Source organism: Pleurodeles waltl, chromosome 9 (genome assembly GCF_031143425.1).
Source record: "Pleurodeles waltl isolate 20211129_DDA chromosome 9, aPleWal1.hap1.20221129, whole genome shotgun sequence".
Lineage (NCBI taxonomy): Eukaryota > Metazoa > Chordata > Amphibia > Caudata > Salamandridae > Pleurodeles > Pleurodeles waltl.
In genome coordinates this window covers 227,252,441-227,278,118 of record NC_090448.1, presented here as the reverse complement: position 1 = coordinate 227,278,118, position 25,678 = coordinate 227,252,441, and the positions used below count along the sequence as shown (strand labels likewise).

General features: G+C 42.4%; 1 protein-coding gene across 6 annotated transcripts in view; it reads left to right on the top strand.

Annotated features, from left to right (window-relative positions):
- The window catches only part of FRMD4B (FERM domain containing 4B), an 892,718-nt gene that overhangs the window by 635,222 nt on the left and 231,818 nt on the right, over positions 1 to 25,678 (top strand). For all 6 annotated transcript variants that reach the window (XM_069206591.1, XM_069206592.1, XM_069206594.1 and 3 more), the window contains one exon: positions 23,885 to 23,969. In XM_069206591.1, the coding sequence (XP_069062692.1) occupies positions 23,885 to 23,969 (85 nt within the window). The remainder of the gene's footprint in view (positions 1 to 23,884; positions 23,970 to 25,678) is intronic.

Sequence of the window (25,678 nt, the reverse complement as noted above, 5' to 3'; positions counted from 1 at the left end):
TCTGCGAGTGTGTGTTGTGTGTGTGTTTGCACGTGTGTATTTGTGTGTCTGTCTGTCTCTTCCAAATAACCTTGTAGACAAGATGTTGTTTGCTGTGAACCAAAAGTGATCCAATTAATACATGCATTTCTGGAAGGAACTGGGTTTATTATATGCCTCATCAGAATATGAAATCCTGGCTACATAAAGATAGCCTCAGATTGACGGAGTTTAATCCTTTTGAAATGTTTGTATTCGTATTTTGGCCTTTTGTAGAGCACATTCACACCATAAGTCTTTGGCAACCAGATAATTTGATTACATTTGATTAATTAAGGATGAACAGACTACTGAGCTTGTAAAAAAAAATGCCTTCCTAATGTGCGGGGTCTTCAATGTGCACCTACACCTGGACCTCCTCTTCCTCAGCTTAGCTCTAGAAGTCTGATTTAGCTTCAACTAAGCTGCTTTTCCATGCAAGTCATTGCCCCTTATAAGGTCTTTGCAACACATGTAACTATTTTTGTTTTTACCAGTGAGGTCTTGAGTATTCATTTAACAGCATGCAGCCACCAGTAAACCAGTCATCGGTCGACCTCCTAGAGCATTGGTTCCCAACCTGTGGTCCGGGGACCCCTGGGGGGTCCTCAAATCCTCCTCTAGGGGTCCGCAACTGCTTATAAAATTAAATAATATTAACAGATTAGGTCCCCAGCTTTCACTAATGACTCAGTGGGGGGTCCCCGGATTCCAATAATGATTCAGTGGGGGTCCCTGGGTTCCAGTAATGATAAGGTAGGGGTCCACAGAAGTCGAAAGGTTTGTAACCACTGTCCGAGGACATACTGCAGCTTGAGAAAACGCTTCGACCCTGATGACCAACAACCCAGAGGTACTGTGAGACAAAGGAGGCTGAATAACAAAATTACTAGTTGCTATTTCGGCAATATTTTAAACTAGTTGCGTTATTTTATGGATTTACTTTCAGAAACATCTTTCAATACACTTCCAGAGGCACCATCGACGATTTCCTAGCTAGTGGTAATACGTCATTACTGTGAAAATGATTGTCAAAGAGAGAATAAGCAGCCAAACACTAATGCGGAAGACCAAATGCTAAATACAAAGAAACAAAGATGGCACGTCGAGTGCAAAGTGTACTTATGAACAAAAGTCACACTATCTGCTGCAAAGCACTTCCGGCCGCCATTTTTGGGGTGAGGGAAAGGAGCAGCTAGCATACTTTTGTAAACAATTCGAGGCTGTGCCAAATACTCGTTTTCTCGAAATCAGAGATTCCAGTTAAACAAGTGTTTCCAGCTCAACAGAAAATGGCACCCGTCCACTGGTAAAAAGGCATGCTTCTGGGCAGCAGGTCACATTTGTGCTTTTACAACCTGAGACGAATTTTTCTGCATGAACTAAAGTAAACATTGGCATTTTTACAGACCGTACTCGCACCATGGCAACGCAAAGAGACACGCCCACTGTGAGGACACTTTAGTGACATTATGATAACTTCAGCCTCTCGCAACACTGGTTTCAGTAATAGAGTGAAGCACGCGCCTTAGAAAACATGAATGAAAAATAAATCTCAAATTCATGGGTCTGAAAAGCGATATAACTACTCTGCATTATATGACTTCTCATTTTTCAAAATATTTGCATTAAAAAAATGGCATAAAAATCATTTGGGATGTATTTTTGTTTACATTTATTAACTGCCACTCTAGTTAACCTAAGTTGGTTTCCATGCCAAAGCCATTAATTGAAGAAGTTGGTTCAGTTTACCAAAACACGAAAGCGGAATTTTATCTAGTGACTTAGTTACTTAGTTACCTACTTACCTAGTTGTTAAGCTCTCTACAACTCACTGGTGTTAGGCATACTCTATATGAAATACCTAATCACAAATTTTAACCGCTTTTGGCATTGTGATCCTGCTCTTCTCTTTTTAATTATTTAGTTTGCTATGTGTAGTTGACAGCATGGAGGTACATCAGTGAAGGGTGCTTTGGAGGAAACCCTGATGTGGAGAAAAGTCTTACTACTATTGCTGGGACATACTTGTTGGTGCCAGACTGCATCACCCTAGCCCAGCAACCCTGAACTTGTTCTTCTTCACACTTGTGTCTACTTTATTGATAGTTTGTCTGACTTTCAATCAAAGATATCCATTCAAGCTATCCAAAATACGAAACAGAATTACCTGTTGTCTGGGGTGACACCAGACTCTCTGCTGCTCTCTTAAAGTCTGAGGAGCAAAAGTCTGGAATACAGTCCACATTACTCTCCACCTTATCCTCTTCACCAAGGAATAGAAAAAACGTATTTTCAGGCATCGCCAAAAATAACCGCCCATCGTTCCCATCTGGATATCACTAGTTTCCTCCACTCTCAGCAAACTGCAAAGAGTGGTCACATCCACAACTCAATCATCTATCCATCCTCTCGCCCAGGCCTCACCATGATGTTACATCCCCACATAACAGTTCATCCCAATGCTAGCCCCTGAGTGTCTCTTCAGGTTGTTAGTATTAGCGTTCAAGATCTCAGCTCCAGGAAGAGGTTGATAAATTGGTCAAGATAGGTATTGTTGCTCCAAGTGTCAGGAGAGTGGGCATCATCATCAGGATTCTTATTCTTCAGTTTAGTCCACGGTGGCTTATCATTTATTAAAATACAGTGATATTAATGGCAGCTTAATTTCTGTAAAAACACATCGACTCGTATTCCCCTTTAAGCCTTTCGTTTCAAACTGACTGCCAAGTTGCATGCACACCAGCGGTCATCATGTTGGTTGCAAGGTAAGGAAGGAGAATCTCCAGAGTTGATTGCCATGTTAACATTCCAGAAGGTCTTTAAGGTGCTACAGTCGTACAGTGAAGGCAAGTGGGATCCTAGGATGGTAGTGAGAATGATCATGTTTTACTAGCAAAGACCTTTGACGAGATATGATGCTACCTGAACGGCACTCCCAGTCCTGTCAAGGTATTTAGAAGATAGAAGTGAAGCTAAAACATAAATTGACATTATGATTGATAATTCATATTCAAGGGGTCCACATATTTTCCCCATTCTTACTACGAAGTACATTTTTCCTCCGATACCTTCCTTGGAAGAAGTCAAGTCTAAGTAAGCCTATGAATGGAATTGAAATTGCACAGGCTGCAGGTTTTCAGTCCAAAAATGTCAATTGTATGCGTCGAATTAAAATCTTTGAAAAAAGTGAAGCAACTTAATTCTAGTGTATCTGGTCATCTATCTAGATCAAAGAACAATTGAAAAGCCAAATTAATACCTTTTGAAGCTTATAACTTGTTAATTACTCATCCTAATTTATATATTATCCATACCATCATTAAAGAAGGAGAAATGTAGAAACGGAATAATAGAACTATTTTTTGTTGCACTTGCTTAATAGTTTCAAATTAGCTATTCTTTTATTTTAGGCTGTTTACTGTATCTGTTGAGCAAGACTTTCCTAACTGTGAAAGTGGTTTCAGAAGATAACATTTGAAAATGGACTTTTAAAGTTATCTCATAAAAGCACATGTGCTTTGTCATGGGCCAGACTGAAGTGTCACCCTGAAACTAAGATAATGCTTCCAGTTCGTCTTTAGAAATATAATAATAAGGTTATAAAGGATGGTGTAAGACGAGATATGAATATCCACCCTTGACAGAGAGATGGAAAAAATGAATTCCGGTAATGTGTCTTTACGTCTTAACCACAGCACACTGCCTCGTGGACGTCATTTAGGCCCTGAGAGTGGTTTCAAATAGTGACTATATTTTTGCTTTCCAACCCGTTGTGCCTTTTTTAACCTTAGTTTTCACGTGAGTCTCCGACACTCATTGCAGCAGAGATATTGACACTGTCTCTCTTTTAGGATCAGCAATAAACTTAATTAATGCAGGTGTAACTTGTGGCAGAGTAATTGACGGTAGAGGTATTATTTGTTATTCACCGAAGGGTATAACTGTTACCCCCAAATACCTACTCACAGTCCCCGATGTTTACTTTATCATTGTGGCTGAAAGAATGTGATTTTATTTATTCTATTTACACTACGGTATGATGTGTTATCCTCTTTCATGGTAAAGGATGTGTGAGGCAACTGCTTGCTTAGTCAAGGGCCATGTGATGTATGTCATGTGATATCTGATTAATCACACTTCAGTTACCCCTGTGATTTTGATGAAATGGTGAATCATTTTATAAACAAATGTTCTAATGTCTTTATGCCACATTTATTCACAATGGGGTTCCTGGCAGATATAAAGCCTTTACCAGTGCAGTGATCTCTCCATCAGTGAGATGTCTGCATCCGTAAATCCTGCTCAGGGGTGGGACTGAGGGTGTTCCCGGGTGCTGCTTTACATGGTTAGCTTTGGAAGTTCGTGAACACCCGCAAACAAGCACTTTTTTAGGCATTTTCTATAATTCCCATATCCTGCTAGGAAAGAGTTGTATCGTAAAGATAGCGCACTGCCAGTGTAAATAGCATTTCAGGGATGGAGACGGAAATGAATCACCCACAAATTGGGTGGCAGTATGAAGGAAAAGGAGGAAAAACAAAAAAAATATGCATTTACACAAGGGAATCCATTGCCCTTATATGGAGTTTTTCGCTGTGGTTAACACTATGCAGAGGGAATGGATTAAAAAAAAAAGCCCACGATTTCCATACAAATCTGCATGGGGAGTTGCACTGGGCGCAGCTTTCCTTGTGTAGGCCTATAGCAGTTTCGGAAGTCCGAACAGTAGGACCTCAACACACCAACACACGTATAGATTTCCGAGAGTTGATTTTCCACTTTTTTACTGACTGAGCCGCGTAGTTTACTAACTCCACTTCAGGGCTGGACTGAGTGGCAAAGCAGGAGCTGCATCAGTCCCGGATATCAGTGCAGATTGTTCAGTGGCCTCATCCGGATATCTTGCACCTGTTTCAATTGAGGCGTCCCGAAGGGATCACTTGCTTCTATATTCTTTTTTGGCTGTTATTTTACATCCTGAGATTATTTTCAGATCATTAATGAACTCTGGAATCTCATCAGGCACTGTCGGGGCAATTCGTGATGAGCCCTATAATATTATGTCCATCAACCAGTATTCCCAACGATGGTCTATCAGACACATTGTTTGACATAATGCAGGGGCAGATGTAAAATATTGGACACAAAGTGAAAGGACCAAGCACACATAATATATTAAAATACATATACAAGGAATTAATGAACTCTGAGATCACGTTATACAAGTGTACTCATGCATGTGTTTTCCTGCTGCCACAAAGTACGATGGATGCTGCCCCAGTGAATCAGGGGGTGAAAATGTTGTTTGCACCGCTAGAATCCCCCAAATACGAAGTGTGGTATATCAACAGTAGGTCGACTATTATTCCGTCACATTTCAGATCAGTGCAGTAATTTGCAACATGAATCTATTTAAGCTTGAGGTAGCATTACAGGGCAATTCCAGTATGCGGTTTGAATACCTTTTCCCGAAATAAATGTAGACCAATCTTGCAATGTTTTAATGTAAGCAAGATTTAACTGGCCTTTTTAATTGCTTTAAATGTTCTCTTGCAGTTATGCTCCCTGATGATTTACTCACATATTGTTGACATTTAAAGCCCTAAGGGTTTGCTCTGCATGCCTGAGCTATGTTTTTGTTGGCTTTATTATGGAAAGCAGAATGCTAACCGGTTTGGCATAATTTATAGAGTATTTCATTTCTGCTCTAAATTACTGCTGGTTTGAGCAGAAGGAGGTGAGAAGTGTAATTCATTACCAACTCGTCTTTCATCCTCTCCACAGACCTTACTCTTTGAAGCTATCTCTTGTCCAGAGTGAGGCAACCCACTTGCAAAATAATAAAAATAAGCTCAACCAGAGACCCCTAAATGGCAGAATTCTCCTTTCCTTCCTTTTTTAAGGGAGCTGGCAGAGCCTAAGATTTTAATGAGTTAGAGTAGGGCTGGGAGCAGAAAGGATTACCAATAGGTAGTTGGATAATTGCTTCCTGTGGTATCTGTGGCCTATTCATGGAATAAGCGATCCCTGTTTTGCTCTCTCAGTTCTGTCCCGGTTGATACATTCTGGCAAATTCCAATGGCAGTTCTGACTGGTAGGAAACTTACATAATGAGCCTCCAGGGTAGTGGGAGCCTTCCACTGCCTACGGGCTTTCGCTATTCACATCCGTGACGTCATCAATTATGCCATTTAACATGTCATATATTATGAGATGTCATCATCAAAATAACTTATTCGGCTGATTTTTCAGCCATAAAAGTCACAAAGTACAAGATACATAGAAAAAAAAGGTAGAAGTTAAATTTAAAAATTAAAAGCAATGAAAAGAATCTAAAAAACGCACATCCTAAAAAGAGCTTCATAACACACAATACAATAAAACAACAAATTAACATATCAAGCAGGGTGCATTGTGCAAAGGGCCATAAAATTAGAAACAGGCCTCAGTATCTAGAACGCACCTTCAAGGCACTTAATACAACATTTAAAACAGCATAAATGACCCTATGATTATCCAACTGAAGCAGGATAGCAAACGCGGCAGTAATGGACCTGGTTCCTAATGCGCATAAAACAGGGCGCAAAACTGCAGTTTTTGTGGCACATAGAAAGTGCAGAACAATACAAAGTGCAATGTTCTTTGTTCCACTGGCAACTGACAGTGGCAGCAAGGTAGAAAGGAAAACCAAGTCCCTATTTGTGGAAAAGCCACTAAAAAATGTAATGTCCTGAGTCGGAAGCGTGTCAATAAAAATGTGTGTTTTCCCTTCACAACAAACTGCAAATAAAGTGCCGGATGCAATGAAAGATCATAAGATGGGCTAACTGCTGGTACCCCTGTCCGCACAGGATGGGAGCCACCAATACATTGTTTGAGAAGTTCTTTAAATCGACTAAGGGAGATGGAAGCTACACTCTCAGGATCATTATAGAAGGCTGGGGTACCCAGTTTTTCACAACTAGTCTTAATATATTTTAACCAAGGAATATCTTGGTTCTTGTCAAGGGTCATACAGTCCCTGATTATAATCCTTCAAAGCTGCGCATCAGAGTGTGTCCAGATCCTATGTCACAGCACCAGAGGCTGTAGTGCAATATAGTCATCCATATTGGAAAGCCCAACATCTTCATGACAAAAAGCAGCAGGGGTGGACTGCGGCACAGCCAGAAACCTTCTTAAGATTTATTTTCAAGTATTGGAAGAATTCTACTGTCCGCGTAGACCCACACCCCTGCCCCGGAAGTAGCCACTGAGACACATGTGCTCTTAAAAATACAAATAATTTTTTTCATTGGCTTGTGGCCCACCCACCTACAGAATCTAAAAAGGGCATCTATATTTCATTGAAATTGCATTGCTCTAATATTGAGTAAAAACCTCCAATTAAGATCACCATCAAACGGGATCCCCAAGTAAGTAAAATGTTGAGTTTTTGAAATTTCCTCATCACTGAGAACAAACATTTTGAACTTAACAAACTTGGGGCCACATTTCATCACATAAGATTTAGAACGATTGACCCTGAGGCCCAGGGAATCCATAAATTATTGAAAACATCTAAAAGAAGCTGTTCGAGCGATGAGGACGGCATCGTCCACATAAAACAAAACAGGGACTTCTCTTGTGCCCATTCTGGGTAAATCTTTTCCCTGCCTAGTCAAATAATTCCCCAAAGAATTAATATAAATTATAAACAAAAAGGGGTCCAAAACACAACCCTGCCTAACTCCCATAACTGCTGGGAACTCATCAGTAAGTCCCCCTCCAGTATTATAACTGACTAGCTGTGGTCTGACCATGAAGCCTACTAAGAAGGGAGACAATAGCACTATCAAACTCCAGATTTAACATAATAGTCCATAGCTTAGCACAATCGACCATAACAAAAGCACTTGTAAGGTCCATAAATGCTAGATGGCCAGAACCTTTCTTGGCCTTAGTTTGCATCAACTTTAGTGAAAAATTACAGATAATTTTCAAGTAAGCGCTAACTGTGAACTGCATTTACCAGGATGCAAAGGGTGAACTGTGCTGGATGTGAGGCAGTGTGCTCCCAACCCCGCTTCCTGTTTAAAAGGCTCCCTTTAGCCAGTGAGCTGATAAGCTTTGGAGATGCACCTGTGTCACTGTGCGTGGTAATTGACCTGAGAGGATTTTGGCAGCATTTCCAGCAACCCCAGGTGAATTTTCTTTGTTCTCTACTCTCTACTGATGAAGAGCTAAACCCAGAAACATGTGTCTAAAGATATACAGAGATGTCTGCACCAACTTTGGTGAAAAACTACAGATAATTTTCAAGTAAGCGCTAACTGTGAACTGCATTTACCAGGATGCAAAGGGCCCAACTGTGCTGGATGCGGGCAGTGTGCTCCCAACCCACCTTCCTGACATCTGAGACTGTAATTCCTCAACAGAAAGCCTGGATGGTAGCTAAAACATAAGATGTCACCCTATCAGAGGCCAGGGCAGGAGACTGCTCCTTAGAGCTAAGCTCATTAGAAAAGTAAGCCACTCAGTCTTTACTGCTAATAACGTAATTCATTTTTGGGATAGCCTCAGCCATAGGATTATACGAGTTCACCATCTTCCAAAAACTCACTAGCTAATCTCAGATTCCCCCAGGCTTTTACCCTTAACTCAGCCTTCCGTTTACATATGGCCTCTTTATACATTTCTTTGGCTGAACTATTTCCTCCTGGACCTGCGGACACTTTAAGGCAAGATTCAAGAGCTTGTGGGCTCTAGAGCAAGGACTATTGAAACACCTTGGGTCAACTCTTCCTTCCGGACCGCCTTAGTCAGCTTGCCAGCCACATATCTGGTTAGCCTCGTAAAAGCCTCAATAACTTCTGGGGGTCTTGAATCCTCATGTAAGACAGTATCAATATCTCCTTGGTTATGCCATAAAAGACATCTGTGAAAGACCTTATCTACCTTATCCCACCTAATGCTTAAGCCTTTATTGGAACTATAGTCCAGCTGCGGACAAGGAATATTAGTTGACTTCCTAGTTACACAGAATTTAAGTTCCAGAATGAGTAGATTATGATCACTCAAGCATGAAACCCTAACTTCACAAGAGGCGACTAATGGTAATAGCAGCCTAAAGACTAGAATATGGTAGATGAAATAATTTTATTTTAGTCCCATAAAGGTGGAGATTTATATGGCACTCGAACACAAGTGATCCAGGAGTAACACCAAATTGTGTGAATATATCCCCCTGTTCAAAGAGTCACCATATGATGTGTGTTTAAAATGAGCAAGTGGGCAATTGAATTCGTCACAAATACCACATATTAGGGTGTCCCCAAAAAACACATAAATCAGTATTAAGATCCCCCACCCAGACCATTACTGCCTCATTAGCAAGACCACTTTATAGAGATATACTTCTAACTCATCCACAACGGCCGTCTCTGCATGATCAAAATATTATAATAAAAGTTCACCAGTGACATATTGAAAGGCCTATGAAATGTAATCAACAACACATGATAGTATGCAGAGGCCGCCTTAATCAAGACATTGGAATTTACCAGAGAAACAGAGACAAAAGTCACCAAGCTCCCCTTTGCCCTCCCTGAAGTGGAGTGGATAGCAGGCACATGAAAAACATGGAAACAAACCCGTCAACATAGGAGACATCCACCAGCCAAGTTTCTTGGCAGCAAATAATATGGTATTGCTCCGCAAAGCTTAGACAGTCTGAGGACTCCAACTTAGAATGGAGGCCTGTCACGTTCCAAGATATTATACCCAGGTTGCCAACTAACTCGTTGCTAGAGAGAGGCAACCCAGAAAGGAAATTTGCGCTGTCCCTTGTCACAGCACTTCGATTTGGCAGTCAGTCATTTTTGTCCAGGGAGGAAAGAGCATCAATCCTATTGCTTACGGGAAGAGAACAAACCTGTTGCAGATTCTGAGAATAAACATTATGGCTTGTTACTTCATTCTGGAAACCATTAGCCTGTTGGGCCAAAGGCCTCTGAGCCCGAGGGGGATAGAAATATCCCAATGGGTAGGGTTCGATACCTTCCTGCTTATATGACAGAGAGCCATGTAATTGCAAAAGTGCCCACACAACAGAGGGATTTCTAAAATTGACTATCTCACATGGCCTCATTACGACCCTGCCTGTCTAATGACCGCCAGGTCATGATGGCAGTCGGACCGCCGCCAATGCAGCAGTGCGAGTGCTATATTATGACCACAGCAGTAGCGCCGCGGTCGGACCACCAGCACCACCAGATTTTGTGTAAATGATGGTCTGGCAGTGCCGGCGGTCCTAATCCAACAGGGCAGCGCTGCAATCAGCGCTGCCCTGGGGATTACGGCCCCCTTCCCCACCGGCGATTTCAAGGCGGTAAGCCCGCCTTGAAAAGGCTGGTGGAGACGGGGTGCAGGGTGCCCCAGGGGAGGGCCTCTGCACTGCCCATGCACTTGGCATGGGCAGCGCAGGAGCCCCCATGGCTGGTGCTGGTGCACCCTACACACTACAGCATTGCCACCGGCTCTATTTTGAGTTGGAGACAGTGCTGTAGGCCATTTCCCGCTGGTCCAGCGGGAAACTCGTAATGGGACAGGTGGGGAGGCTGCCACACTGGCAGCAGCCTAGCCACCGGGACTTCAGCAGACGGGCTTTTCCTTCTGCCAAAATTATAATAAGCTCCACATTCTCCATTAATGGTTTTCGGTGACAGGCCAATCCAGGCAACCCTCCTTGTAGAAACAATTTCTTTTGAAAAATCATTGGGTCAATGCACATGCGTGCCCAACTAGTGCAGTACCTTATTCCTCAAGGTGGCATGCTCCGCCAAGGACCTATAATTATTTTTCGGAACACTAACCAGTACATTTCTATACAGAGTACATTCAGGTGGAATATTAAGGCATGGAAGAGGAATCTTCTCACTGCATCTTTCACTCACTGGTCCCTGCTCCCCTCCATGTTGCTTTTCCACAGAGTCTAAATTCTTCCTCGGTAAGATTGGCAACATGGAGCCACCAAGCTGGGTATTTAGGATAGTAGGTGGAACAAAGACTGAGGGATCCCTATTTGCAGGGGGCTTTCCATTGAGAAGGTTTACAGGATTTGCAGGAATAACTTGCTCATCTGATTGCTGGGGACAATCTCGGGGAGGACAGGGAGAAATGACTTGGATACGCCCTGCCTCCCCGCAGGTGGTAGCCAAATCCAGGGAACGAGAGAAGCAAGTAGATCTTGCAGTATTATTCTCCTCAGACATACACTTTCTTTGTCCCATGTCAGAGAGTTTTTTAAGCGCCCTCTAAATAGCATCCAAACAGTAAGGCAACCATTACAGGGTCAGTTGAAATTTCTAAACCGGTGCCTTTTTGTTGCAGCCCCCGACTTGACGTAGCCCTTACATTCCCGGACTTAGAGGTGCTCACCCTGGTTAAAGCCTCCTCCCTCTTTCTCCGCCCCCCACTAGTTTAACCGAGGAACTAACCACCATGTTGTGTTCATGTGGAATTGCTGTACTTGTAGACTCTGGGTATGCAGTATACTCCGGGATGACAGTATCCTGGTCGGAGGTCCCTTGCGATTCATTAGAGCATCCTCTAAAACAGATATAGAAGATAATGAAAGGCAGTGCTCAACCAGAGCAATGTCCTTACAATAATGTCTACTGCGCAACTCAAAAAGGCATCCATTTTTGTTGTGGCGGGGCTGGAGCGTTACTGAAGGGTACGCTTGCGCCTTGCGCTTACCCATGTCAGGATTGTGCCACCAAAAAAGACTTAGAGCAAAATAACTCACCATTCATGAAAGGTGTGTATGCAGATAAAGTTCAAACACTGGTCAGCCCAAATTCCATGGACCTGCAGCTTCCTCTTGCCCAGGGCCAAGAGTGAGGGCCCAGCCCAGCCTTGTCTGTCCCCGTACGGGCACAGACGGGCCCACTTTTGGCCTGGTCTTTGTGCCGCCATGCACCTGGGCGCATCCCACGGGCGTGTTCCTTTCTCTGGTAAAAAGCCCCTGCGGTTGCCAAAACAGGTTGTGTGCAGTCCTCCTGCCGCTTCAGCTAATAGGCAATGTAGTTCAATCTCACCAGACCATCTCAGGCTCTCTGCGCTGCAGGTCCCTTCTGATGCTAAAACGTGCCTTCGGGCACGAAAAAAGGTTGTGTGTGGTGCTCCTGCCACTACAGCTACTGGGCGATGTAGTCCAAACCCACCAGACCACCTCAGATGTCATAAGTAGAGTATGCAAATTATGCTTAGGTCAGTCAACTATAACTTATGAATTTCAATTTTTTTTTGTTTTGAAACTTTAATTTTTATTTCCTTTCAACACCTAACTTTAACATTACAGTTAAACTGTGCTTATCTTATTTTATGGCATTTCTGGACTTTATTTTTACAAAAGCTAAAAGCTTATTAAAACAAAACCTAACTGTAACATCACCTTAACCTTTGTGTTTTCCCTGGGAATGTTAAGGATTTTGATCATATTCAACATCAGCACACACCCAACCCCCTTGGTCATCTTACATACACCACCCCTGCTGCACATGGCCTTGAATGTGTGCATCAGGGAGTTGGCCACAGGGCATGGCCTCTGGCCAGATACAGAGACCACTCCATCACAGGCAGCCATCCATCCTCTGTGCATGGCCTTTGACTGTGCACAGCAGGCTCCCAACCTTGCTGAGGTTGTCAAACTTCCCACTGCACAACACCTTTGGCCGTCCACAGTGGGGAGTTTTCCACATGGTGTTGCCTCTGGCCAGGCCTTCACCCAACCCTGTCACAGCCAGTCAGTCCCCTGCTGCAGATGACCTTTGGCTGTGTGGAAATGGAGAGTTAGTCAAAGAGCCTGGCCTCTGGCCAGGCCCTGCACTCAGCACCTCTGTGGCCATCCAGCCCTGGCTGTTCACGGCCTTTTTTCCTGTATTAAACAGAAATGTTTCCTGTGAGAATGAACATGGGAAATCAACAATTTGTACTGCTTCTTACAAGTAGTAAGTCAAGTTATGAATTTTCAAAGATTAATGAAAATACAGTGCTTAGAAGACAGTAGCTCCAACCGGAGCTACTTGATCGTGTTGGACTGGGGCAAATCCAAACCTGCAGTCTGACCGCGATGGAGCGTGGGCCGGGCACAGGAGTCACACAGACCCTCTGACAGTACCTGTCTAGCTTCGATGCTCAGTGACAATTCGTTGATCCAGAGGAGGGAATGCGTCTTGCTTCCAGTGATGTGTTGTTTCCTGATCAGGCAACAACGTTGATGCGTCGAAGTCCAGATATGGCGAGTACCAGTTCTCAGCCATCAGTGCTGCGTCGGCCAAACCAGAGTTGTTGCATTGCGCAGTCGTCGAGCTGTATCAGCAGCTTCAGTGCAAGCAGCAGCAAAGCTCTGTTTTTGCAGCGAGATGCGTTGGTTTTAGATGACACGCCGCTATTGTTGCATCAGTTCTTGTGTTGCAGCACCACACTCACCTCCAAGGGCCCAGGACTGGATTTGGTACCACTTGGCAGAGCAGGACTCACAGCAAATGAACCCAGGTACTGGTAGCAAGATGCAAGTGAAGAGTTTGACATCTCTCAGACTTCAGAAACAGGAGGCAAGCTCAGTAAGGCCCTTGGAGAAACCTTAGAGAGTTAGATCCAGTCCTCTCACTCCCATGCAAGAAATAGCAGGCAGCAGGCCAACACAGCAAAGCAAACAGCAAAGTGGCAACCCCTCCTGACAGCACAGCAGTCCTTCTTCCTGGTAGAATGTCCTCAGTCCAGACGTGTTCTGAGTATATGGTGTCGGAGACCCAGTACCTGTACCCAAAGAGGCCTTTGATATAGGGGTAACTTCAAAAGAATTCTCTGAAATGCACAAGGATCCCTTTCAACCTAGCCCTATCTCCAGACTACCAGTAGGGGGTAATCAACCCTTTGTGTGAGGGCAAGACATAGCTTATTCAGATATAAGTGTGATCTGCCTCTCCCTCTTCTTGCCAAGGATGACTATCAGCATGCAGATGAATGCAGATGTGTCTTTTGCCACACCCAGCCATTCCTGTTTGTGGCTGTCTGGAGAGAATGCACAAATGTAGCTGCCACCTAAACCCATACGTGTATTCAGAGTTCGGCTAAGGCACAGAAAAGTAAAAGTAAGAAAATGCCAACTTTCTAAAAGTTACATTTTCAGAACTGCAATTTAACAACCACCTTCACCAAAAGATGTATTTTTAAATCACAATTCAAGAGACACCACACTCCATACTTCTATCTTTTCCCAATTGGAAATTACACTGAAAATATGTTTTAAGGCAACCCCAATGCTAGCGTATGGGAAAGATATTTCTTCCAATAGTGAAACACCAATTTAAGAGTTTTTCACTATCTGGGCATGTTAAACTAAAAAGTATATGTCCAACTCTGTAATTACACTGCGCCTTGCTTTTGGGGCTAACTAGGGCCTACCTTGGGGGTGACTTGCATGTAATAAAAAGGAAGGCTTGGGCTGGCAAGTGTGTACACGTGCCAAGTCAAAATGGCAGTTTAAATTGCACACACAGACTGTGCATTGGTAGGTCTGAGACATGTCTGAAAGGCTGCATTAGTGGGCGGCACAATCAGTGCTGCAGGCCCACTAGTAGCATTTGATTGACAAGCACTGGGCACACCTAGTGCACTTTACTGGGGACTTATTAGTAAATCAAATATGCCAGCCATGAAGAAGTCAAAGTTACCATTTTTTAGACACAGAACACTTGTATTTTAGCACTGGTTTGCAGTGGAAAAGTGCACTGAGTCCTAAAGCCAGCAAAAACAAAGTTCAGCACACAGTCAAAAGAGAACGTCAGAAAGCAAAAGGTCATGGTAAACCATGCCAAAAGATGCCAGGTCTAACATTATTAAATATAGTTATTTATTTATTTTTCTAGCTAGTCCTATTCCGGAGATATAGAGAGAAACCCCTCAAAGCAAGGGGGCAGGGTTTAAACAACCAAACAATATGAAGGATTCCCCTTGCTAAATTGCTTACACTCACAATGCACTCACATATAGACGCCACACCCTAACTAATTTAATAGCACAGGAATTTTGAAGAAACACATAGGTCATATACAGAATTCAAAACAACATTAATCAAAGGACAATTTCAGTATGTCACTGAACATACTCGGACATTTGCAGTGACACATCAAGTGGGAGTATATCTTCTTTTTGAGAAATCGATTGGAGTATTCTGTTTGGAATTCTCCCCCTTTGATTAATGTTGTTTTGTATTTGTCTTTCATGTTTCTTTTGCCAATTTGGTATATTGATTGTTTTATGCAAAAAAATTGGATGTATTTTTAATGACTTTATGTGTTGACCTATGTGTTTTTTTTTTATTCTTGTGGTATTAAATGAGTATGGGGTCTGTACGTCAGTGCATTGGAGACGAAGCAGGGCAGAGTTTTTTGGTCACCTTGCGGAGTTCTGCATAGTTGAACTCTACAAACTTCGCCCAGGCCTAATCCCCTCGTGGAGTATTTTAGCACACAAAATCATCACTGCAGGACATCATGATTCTTTTTTCCGGAACACAAAAAGTAAAAAAACAAAAAGAAAAAAAAACAAAAGCTGAGACTTATAACCTATTCTCAGGAAATGTAAAAGTGAAAGGGTATTACACTTGGACACGGTAAGTAAAGGACTTAACAAAGAGGCATAAATTAAACTTAAAGTGTTTTAACTTGTATAATAATCAAGAATGACATTACATTTTGGAAAACTAATCAAAAAACATACCATTGACCAAATTTCACATCGTATGAGAAAAGAATACAGAAGAATACATTGTATGATAAGAATACTGAAGTGTTTTTACATCATACGTCAAGAATTAAAACAACTACTGTAACACCATGCATTATACTTTTAATACAACATCTTAAGAATCTACCCTCCTACTCCTTATGCTATTATACTATCATTACCTGTTAAAATATGGATGTGCATTTGAAATGAACTGCCTTGTATCTACCCGAGTACTGTAAGAACAAACATCGTGCCATGAACGAAATATGTATAAGAACTTAAAAATTGTAATCCACCATGATATGTCACTATTGTACAAGCAAACGCTACCTATTAGAAAAAGACAAATGTATAAATTACAGTGTCCGCATTATGCAACAGGTGCACTGTCTCTATTTGCTCCATAGTGCAATGGTGCAGATTTTTGCCGGCCCTTGAAGCAATACATTAATGAAGAATAGAGTGCCTGGTTGAAGCAGCCACTTCGTCTTTCACTGTGCAGGTGGCACATGCCTGCGCTTCATGGGGGGGGGCAGATCCCTTTGCAGGCGGATGCAGTAAGTGACTGTAGTCACCTGCCGGGTGATCTCTGGGGTCCTATCAGACCCATTTTCACCCATGTAGAAGGCTGCCCTTAGGAGGCGTACTGAATGCAGGGCCTTTTTGTGTGCCCAATCAGTGCTCCTCCTCAAAGCCTCTTTGCCTTTCCGCCCGCAACAATAAAACAGCACAGATGCAAAGGCAAAATGTTTCGATCATTTGCATGGGCCGAGCCCATAGGCGAGTGAGGGAACGCCCTCTTAAGGAAATGCTAACGCTCTATGTGTACTGGCACTAATATTGTTACACAAGGGGCAGCACAATGCCACAGCAGTGCAGAAAATGGGCGCATAGGTCCTTTGCACCCCGGGGCACTGTGTGTAATGCACCCCTGGCGTATAAACATACAAATATAAACTGAGAAATGATCTTTACTTGATTGCTCCTGACTAAAATCATACATAAAACGATGTATTGGGAACAGAGTATAGAAGTTTATTACCACAAATTATATTCATCCAGTAAGGGTATTTAATGGCCTCTGACATAGAGGTAGTAAGTTCATTCCTACTTTTTCCATTCACAATAAACAACTGCATAAATGAGTATGTAGGCTGCCAAGAAGGACTTCACCTAACATGATCCTTCGCCCCCATTAATTATAGCGCCAGGCCTTCAACTTTATAGAAGGTATAGTTATATGGGACCCCACCCCATAGGAAGATGACATCTGCATTTATGTTATATGCACATACAGTGTACGGACGCACATGACCGTGCATCGCATACTTTTATTGCAGACACTGCACTAACCAGCTGACAGAGCGCATAGGGGCTGCTGACCAGAAACCCTGCAGCCATGCGCTGCCCATACATGGATATTGCGCCCGCCACCCTAAGACTCTAACATTCTTTCCATGTGTACCTGTGCCTCAACAACACTTCTGCAACAGTACTAAAACCTCCATTCCCTTTATTCAGCTAGTTTTTTTGCACATTCGCAATGAGACAATGAGGCAACCTATGCAGCACATTTCTTGGTGAATAATGCACACTGACACTAGTGCTGACTTAAAATAGAGTACACTCCTCTCCCTTTCCATGACAAAGCCATTGTTGTGCCCCACATAGTCACCAAATGAATCCCGCCTAAGGTGTTTTAAGTACTGGCAATACTGTGAAGAAGAATTGACCTTCACACTATGGGACTGATTTACAGATGAACTTGCACTTGTTTGCTATTCACAAAGGTATTTTACGAGAGTATCTTTATGACTGCAGAGTTACTGCACTTAAAAAGATAGGACAGCCCTACCTTTTGATGCGCCGACACTCCGCAGTCATGAAGATACTACTTGTTTCCCGCAGGTTGCTGGACCTACTGCATGTGTTATGGCTACCTAACAATATTTTATATCAAATATGTGTACTAGATTTTGTTCTGGCATGGCACTGTTATTGTTTTCAGCCAGAATGACTCGTCAAACAGGGTCGGGTGTGCTTTGTAAACACACTTAACATAAGAATGTCATTGCAAGAAAAGACGTAAAGAAATGTATTAAAAGGCAACCAGCACTATGTATTATACACAAACAGAAATCTGGAAAACCAAATGTAACATTGAGATGTATGAGTATGGAGAGTATACTGATATATTTCTTATTGTCTAATACCCATATGGGAGGAGGTCCTCGTCCCATTCAAATCAGAATAACATCCAAAGTACATTGAGTCCTTATAAAGAAGGGAATGCTAAGTGGGTATCTCATGCCCAAGACCCAATCATCACTGCAACAAAAACAAAGTAGTCAGGTAACTTGCGTGACTTGTACCCCTTTCATTTCCATGAACCTAGTTGTTAGGATCCCTGAAATGGCTAGCATTATTTAAGCTCACAGAACCATGTTGCATTGCAATAGGCTTTGTATCAGGGTTGTCAAATTAACCTGACTATGACATAGCTGCTACATACACCATTACTGTTTCCATGATGTCAAGCTGGCTTTGCCAATGCTTGTTTCATTTTACTCACGGGTTTTGAGTGATTTCAGACTTGTGTGTCTATCCTTATCCTTTTATTTTTACACAAGTACACCCATTTGAAGTACACTTCACAAAATCCTAAATATACAGGGCCAGACTGACTATTCTGCATCCTTGTATGTTCCTAGTGGGCTGCAGTATAGGGGGCTGCTTTCAAGGTAGAATGGGCTGCCATGACAACAAGGCAAGCCTTCATGGCCCCCATTCCAGAGGTGGCCTCATTCAGAGTGGGGCTGGTTTAAACATTTTTGCCAATGACGATTTTTGTTTTCATTCTGGTCCAGTAAATATGTTGCCTGAACTGCAGTTATTTACTCGCTCAATATTATGCATGTGTTTTTTTCCTGTGAGCGACGGGGTATTCTTTGGGACATGTTCTTTAATAGGTCAGCATTGTGAACAAAAGAGAGATAGCATTTTAATTTCTTTTGTGGTGAAGATAAGCACCGAATATCATCTCGCTTGTTTTCAACTCCGTCAAATTTGGCCATCGCTCTCCTTCCTAAATCGTCTGCTTTAATTCAATAGCATAATATAGTGGGTAATTTGAGCCGGTGGTTCCCGGTGGGGGCACCAGCACTTATTTTTAGGGACCAGCACCTATTGTTCCTCCTCAGGCATTGACCAAGTGAAAGAGAGGTTAAACAAACAAAGCGGAAAGGCAATGGAAGAAAAAGACAGAAACAAACCTCCAGTGCTGGAAAGTAGGGGGATCCCACTGGATCCCATTTCCGGCAACTGGGCTGTATCTACAATCCGGCCGACCCAGAGTGACATGCTGAATTTGTCCGGGTGTCATTTTCCGACTCTGGGATATAATTCAGGCGCAACCTCGCATTGCCTTATAGGCAGCAACTTGCAGGCGACGAGGGGGCTTTCTTACCTACACTTCTAGCTGAGTCCAAAACAAAGACCTGATTTTAAAGGCCACCAGCCCTTCTTTTCTTTGAGTAAAATACTGAACAGGAGCTATCTTGAGCCTAATGCCAAAGCAATGGAAGGAAACAAAGGCTCATGGCTTTTTGACACTTTAAAAGTATTTAAGAGAAACTATTGGAGTTTCGTTTTTAACTTTAACCACGCCCCCCCCACACCCCAAGTTAGGGATGTGCCTGCACCATAAGATTGCATGATTTATGCCTGTATGAGAAAATGCACAGATATTGATTTAAGGGACCCTCTCTTTTTATTTCATTATTTTATAGCACTACTCATCCTGGTGTAAGGTGTCAGAGCACTTTACATAACACACAAAGGCACAATAAATAACTCAGGTATGTAAATCAATGTTACATAAGAGAACGAAGGCTATGAGATGTAGGAATCACACATCATCCATACTTGTAGATGCTAAATGTTCATAGAGTGAATGTTGGGAGAAACACAAAGTCAGGAAATGAAACGTAACACAGTAGTTGTGGTTGTTTGTAGTAACAAGACTTCATTCCTTCCCAAAAGAACGCTTCTTTGCAATTTTAGAATAAAAACAGATTGACAAAAAACAATAAGGATATAAACCCATGAAAGTTTTCATGCAGCTCCTTGATGCCGATAAATAGATCACTGTGCTATATTCGAAGGATAGCAAATTATGAACTGGACGTAACAAAACGCAGAACACTCCTAGAATTCTGTTAGCCACTAGATTTAGCTCACCGCTATTATGGTCCCTTAAACATTGCTGGGCACACCATGTTCTCTTTGTGACCAATTAAGTGATCTAGAACAGATTTACCCTCCCATGTGCTCTTGTTGCCAATTTCTTCGCAGCATATTTTTTAAAAATAAAAGTGTAATTCGACTGTCATATTCTGCATTTCAAACTCCACCGCTCGCGACTCTACTCCCATTTCCCGTGCCACACCTTGACCCCCAATGTATGGGTTCCTGGAGTACATTTTTCTCAATTCCAGTACTGACATCGTCTCAAAGGGAGCAAGCAGGAGCCGGCAAGGGGTGACATGAAGGGACAGGCAGTGTCTGGTAATGGATGAAATAGCCTGAGATAGATTCCAGACTGTGCAGATTCCAGACTATGCAGCCCTGGTATTGGGTGTGCTGGTTCCTCTGCAGCATCCGAGCAGAGCTTTGGGCACCGGCACTTGTTCCTCTACAAATTAAGCACTGGCAAAATGGGTAGTAAACTTCGAGCACAAATGCTGTTTGAACACTTTGCTTTCGGAATTTGTATTTCTTTTTTAATTTCAGGATAGTTTTATTAAAGAAACATACATTATAAACATTACATGGCCTGATTCAGAGATTGCATTTTTTTAATTCTTAATTAAAATTCCACATGCATTAAGCACCAGGCACGTGCGCTCCTAAATTGGAATTGTTATTTATATCCATGCATCCTTCTGTATGAAGTCAAAATTGTAATCACAGAGAAAGAAAGGGGCCGTCATTCATATTTTTGTACCCAATAATTAAAATGTTTGAGCTCCGAAGGCTGGTCTTGAACACTGAATTGCGATAATCTTCGCTATTGTCTTGTCGCAGATGTTGTCATTCAGCTAAAATGGCCTCGCGCCTCTCGGGTCTCCCTTTCCTTCTAACCGTGCCAGACCCTGCAGTTGCTGTTCCAAGATTTTAGGTTGCTGTCGTTGGGGTGTGACACCTGCCAGTGTCAGGGGGGCGGGATTCTACCCCTGCCTCTATTAAGTGAACACCTGCCATTTTCAGGGTGAATCTTTACTAGTGAGAGAATTTTGGAGGCTCAAATCAAGCGCAGCACACAAGTTATCATACAGCATCTAGAAACGTTTTGTACCTCAAAGCTGGTAACATGCATGTGTGCACCTGGATGCAGAATGCCAAAATACATGGTTATGGTAAAGACATTTTGCATCAGATAGTGAGATAGGTCCCAACTCTCTAAAGTAATTTGAATAGATTTCAAAGAGTAATAAAATGGCAAAATACTTTAAATATGGCAAATGTCTCAAGGGGAACTGTGCCTCTAAAAGATGCCAGCCAGGTGCTATAAAGTAGTTCTGGAAACCGTAGTATAAGACATGCTAAGTTAAAAAAATACATCAGTTTCAAAAGAGGGATATTGAGGCTTATAAAGTGGGATGTATTCCATATTCCACGTGATGTATTATACGGATTATATGTTTCAAGAACAAAATATAGCAACCAGCGGCAAAGCCAATAGGCCTGGGTTTAATGTTGTAACACATGCAGTAAATTAGTCCCTCGCGCAGTTCAGTGAAAGAGCTGGAGTGAATGTAGAAGAATACATCCAAAATGCCAATAGTCTTAGGTAAGAGACTAATACTTCAGCAGGCTGAAGCAAGAAATGAATGACAACATCTCCAGCCAATGACTGAAAGAGGCTGGTCGAAGACAGCCAGTTGTTGAAAAGGACTGACCCAAAGCCCACCCAATGTATATTTTTAGCTATTGGCGTGACTGTGTTGCTTTAAAAACAAGATCTAAAACATTTCACCAGTTACAGGTCTCAAAATATGAAGAGTCGCCTCTTAAAAAAATAGCAGGCTGCATAAAGGAGTTTGAAAGATAAAATTATATTTCTTCCACATAGACAGAGAGATTGTGCCAGGATAGATTGGTCATTCTCTTACTGAACAAATCCACTCTTGCCACCACTCATGTTTTATCTAAAGCACCAAAAAACACGCGGAATGAGAGCTCCTTTGAGAGCTCAAGTGATAGGTAGATATAGAAGGAGCATGAGCATCACAAGGTGCAAAGACTGCCCCCCGTTGGTGACTCTCTAAGGGCCAGGTTTTGTAAAGGAACACAGCTGGGGGTTGCATTATAATTACTACTTTGGGTCATAGTATAGGTTTTCCAGCCTTTGCTGCATTGTATGCAGTGGGAGAAATAAACGTGGGGGCCACTAAGTGGGGTACAGCTGGGATGTGACAGCATTTGTAGGGAGTTGGAGGGCTGAAGTCCAGAGAGACGAGAGATGCATTGGAGCATTGCACAACCTCCATATTTGAAGACCCTTAAGACCACCCCTGCAAAGGTATGGGTCAAGTGCACTGCCAAATATAACCCCCCTCGCTGCCGTGTCTGTGTGCTACTGTGCATGTCCAGATTACATCTGGCAAAGACCTGGAGACTCACACAAAATAGCCACACTTCCTTGAAGTCTTGTACACACTCTTGAGTGGTTTACAAAGAGATTCCCATGAGAGGAGCACGGGGCCATACTTCTTCTTTGATAGACAGTATGCCTGTGAGATCTGCAAATGGGGGGACAGCCCATCGTAAATACATTGCTGCTTCACTTTATCAATTACAGCCTCCCGGAAAAGTAATCTGCGCAAGTCAGCCAAAAACTGGTGGAAAACCAGAGCAGTCTCTTGCTTCTGCGCTCTTTTGGTTCTTCGTTAAGGCATCGCTTTTTTTCAACTTGTGCGTAAACCCTTGTTTAGGCATGGGTCGCAATTACGGCTTGAGGGTTATTTCGCTCATCCGGTAATTATAGAAAGCATTAAATACCTCCACCTTCGTTACATTTTGGCAGGTCAAACCGGCCAAACCGTGACAGAGGGAAACCATATGGTATTTACTGCATCATGCAGATGTTGGTAAGTTAAACATCAAAATCTGCATGTTATTCCCTCATAATAGATGCTATTTATCATACCTGGTAAATAACAAACTCCGTGGTATCGTTACTTATCGGGTGTGACAAATAGTACCTACACTTGTAATCAGGCCCTACATGTTTACCATGCACTCACTGAGACATCATGCTGCATAGGCGAAGGCTGGATTCCAGACAGAAGAGAATTAGACTGACTAATGTAATTATAATATTAACTTGTTTTTTACGTAATGATTCATATTGTATTGTATTGCTAAGTATTGTAAATGACAGGTGCTATGGTCGTGAACTTACCGACCTCAGGGAGGCGGAAAGCACATCTGGCCTCACAGGATGTGGACTGGTGACCTGCACCTCTCAGGAGTGTCACTCACTGAGCCACCTTGCCGGCATTGTGGTCAATTTTCATGTTGTAGTGTCACAATGACAATGTGTGTTTATAAAAAGGCTATTGGCTAATCAATAAATACATTACAAAAAGAATTAGTAATATTTGCAAAGTATATATTTACAGATCTAGAAAAAACCCTTGGATATCTTGATTTCAAAAGTTCAGCACGGTATCTTCAAATTGTTTCAGAACTGTCTGAAAAGATGTATTAAGTATATGCATAACCGCTACTATAGAATGTAACGTTCACATTGATGTGGCATATATTGTAAAATGATTTATTAGTACATTTCTGGATTCCCTTCATAGATTATGTGTTATTTGACTCGCTCTTTGCCTGCCACGGGCATTACTTGACTTCGAACTCATTATCCATTAATAAACAGGAAAGAGGAAATGGTTTTGCATTAATGCAGTCAGTCAATGTTGCCAGCAATGAAACAGCAGGCACATGCCAAAGAGCTAAGATTACTGACTTTAAACCGTTCCAAAAAAACAAACAACCCTGTTTTATTCTTTTTCAGGTTTTACATTGAAAGCATATCATTTTTGAAGGACAGCACCACCGTGGAATTATTCTTTCTGAACACAAAGTCGTGTGTGCATAAGGTAATATGTTTTGAATGATTTACAGACTAGCAAAGCTGCATATTTTCTGTACTATTTACAGGCACGGTCGTCTACATTATTTCCTATCTCTGAACAGATTCCTATATATGAGTGTGTTATAAATTCGTCACCTAAAATAGTTCCCTGAGTAACACCCCAGATCGATATAGCATTCATAAACAAAAATCACACAAACAGAAAAAGACCCCTGTTGGTCACTTATGCCTTGCCGCGAGCGAGACCTTCAGTCCATACCTGCTGACAGCACTGCTGTCGTAAAGCCCGAAGGATAAACTCCCTTAAGCCCACAAGCAGTGCTTAATTTATACTTGTTGTTTCCGGTGCTGAGCACCGGCACTTATTTTTGAGGGTGGGGGCTTATTCTTCCGCCTCAAGCATTTGCTGCGAGCAAAAGACACATTTGGGAAAGACGGAGGAAGAGAAAAACAAAAAAGCGGCACAATGAGAGAAAGTAGGTAGCTGCAGGGGTGAGCTGAAGGGGCAGGGAGTGGCTTTAAATGGATAGAAGAGGCCCGAGATGGCTTCAGGATTACGCTGCCTCAGTATTCCGTGTTCGCACATTTAATTGCAGCAGTCGCGTCTTTAAGAGGAGAGCTTTGGGCACAGGCACCTCTTTATTTACAAATTAAGCACTGCCCACAAGTGTTGCTTTTTCGTTGTGGAGTAAAAAGCAGGATTACTTTGCCGTGGTGTACTGCCACCTGCGTCATTCAGTGTGTGATACCACGGGGTAAGGTGACACACTCTGGGTCCCTAGGGAGAGCTGATGGCTGTAAAGCGGTCACAGACAGCAGTGGGTTCAGACTGAGGTTTAATTGATGAGGCTATGTCCTGGTGAATTACAAATTACGTCATAAAAGAGGAGGAGTAATTGTCCCCCAGCCAAAACCATTCTATGATCAGTTTTCCAAAAAAACAAGACCATTTCGGAGTCTCCTCGGATGAAGCGCCCAGCAAAGGCAAAAACATTGATGACAAGAGTCAGGAATCAATAAAGTGAAACCAGCAGATAAATCCAGAGGGACTGTTTTGTGTACTTAGTCAACATCAGCCAACCAGGCCACACCATGCCAGGTGTCAAAGAGTCTCATGCCAAAGTGCAATCTAGATTGACAATGAGTTAACAGTTTATTGACGCTACCTGAGCAGGCAGGGTGCAGGTTCACTTTCACAGACCATGTGAACAATACGCTGGATTTGGCTGAAGGCAATGGCTTACAGAAACATACCTAAGATAAGAAACAAGCCTAAATCCCTACACATATAGTAAATGAACATTATGACTATCGTGAAAAGAAACAACATTTTTACCTTTTTCATGACTTGCGGAGCTTCTGACTGGCTGATTCTGGGAAGGGAGGTCATGTGATAAGATGTGCCGTGTGACTGTGCACCAGCAGTGCCTCAGCAGAGTCCACCCACACTAAACCACTTTACCTAAGTGTGTTCACCGGAGAAATGTGTGTGGGCTATGACTAAACAACAGAGAAGTTAAACAAACAAAGCCCTTTAAAGACCAACCAAGTTGATTTTAAAAAGTTGAACGCAATAAAGAGTTTGAGGAGATATTATGCAGCAAACATTGTTCAGTTAAGGAGCAATAGCTTACCCTCTAATCAACGGGAGAAGGCTTTGAAAAAAGAATCGTGGAAGTCCCTGGAAGACTTAGGACCAAGTGAGGCTGGTCA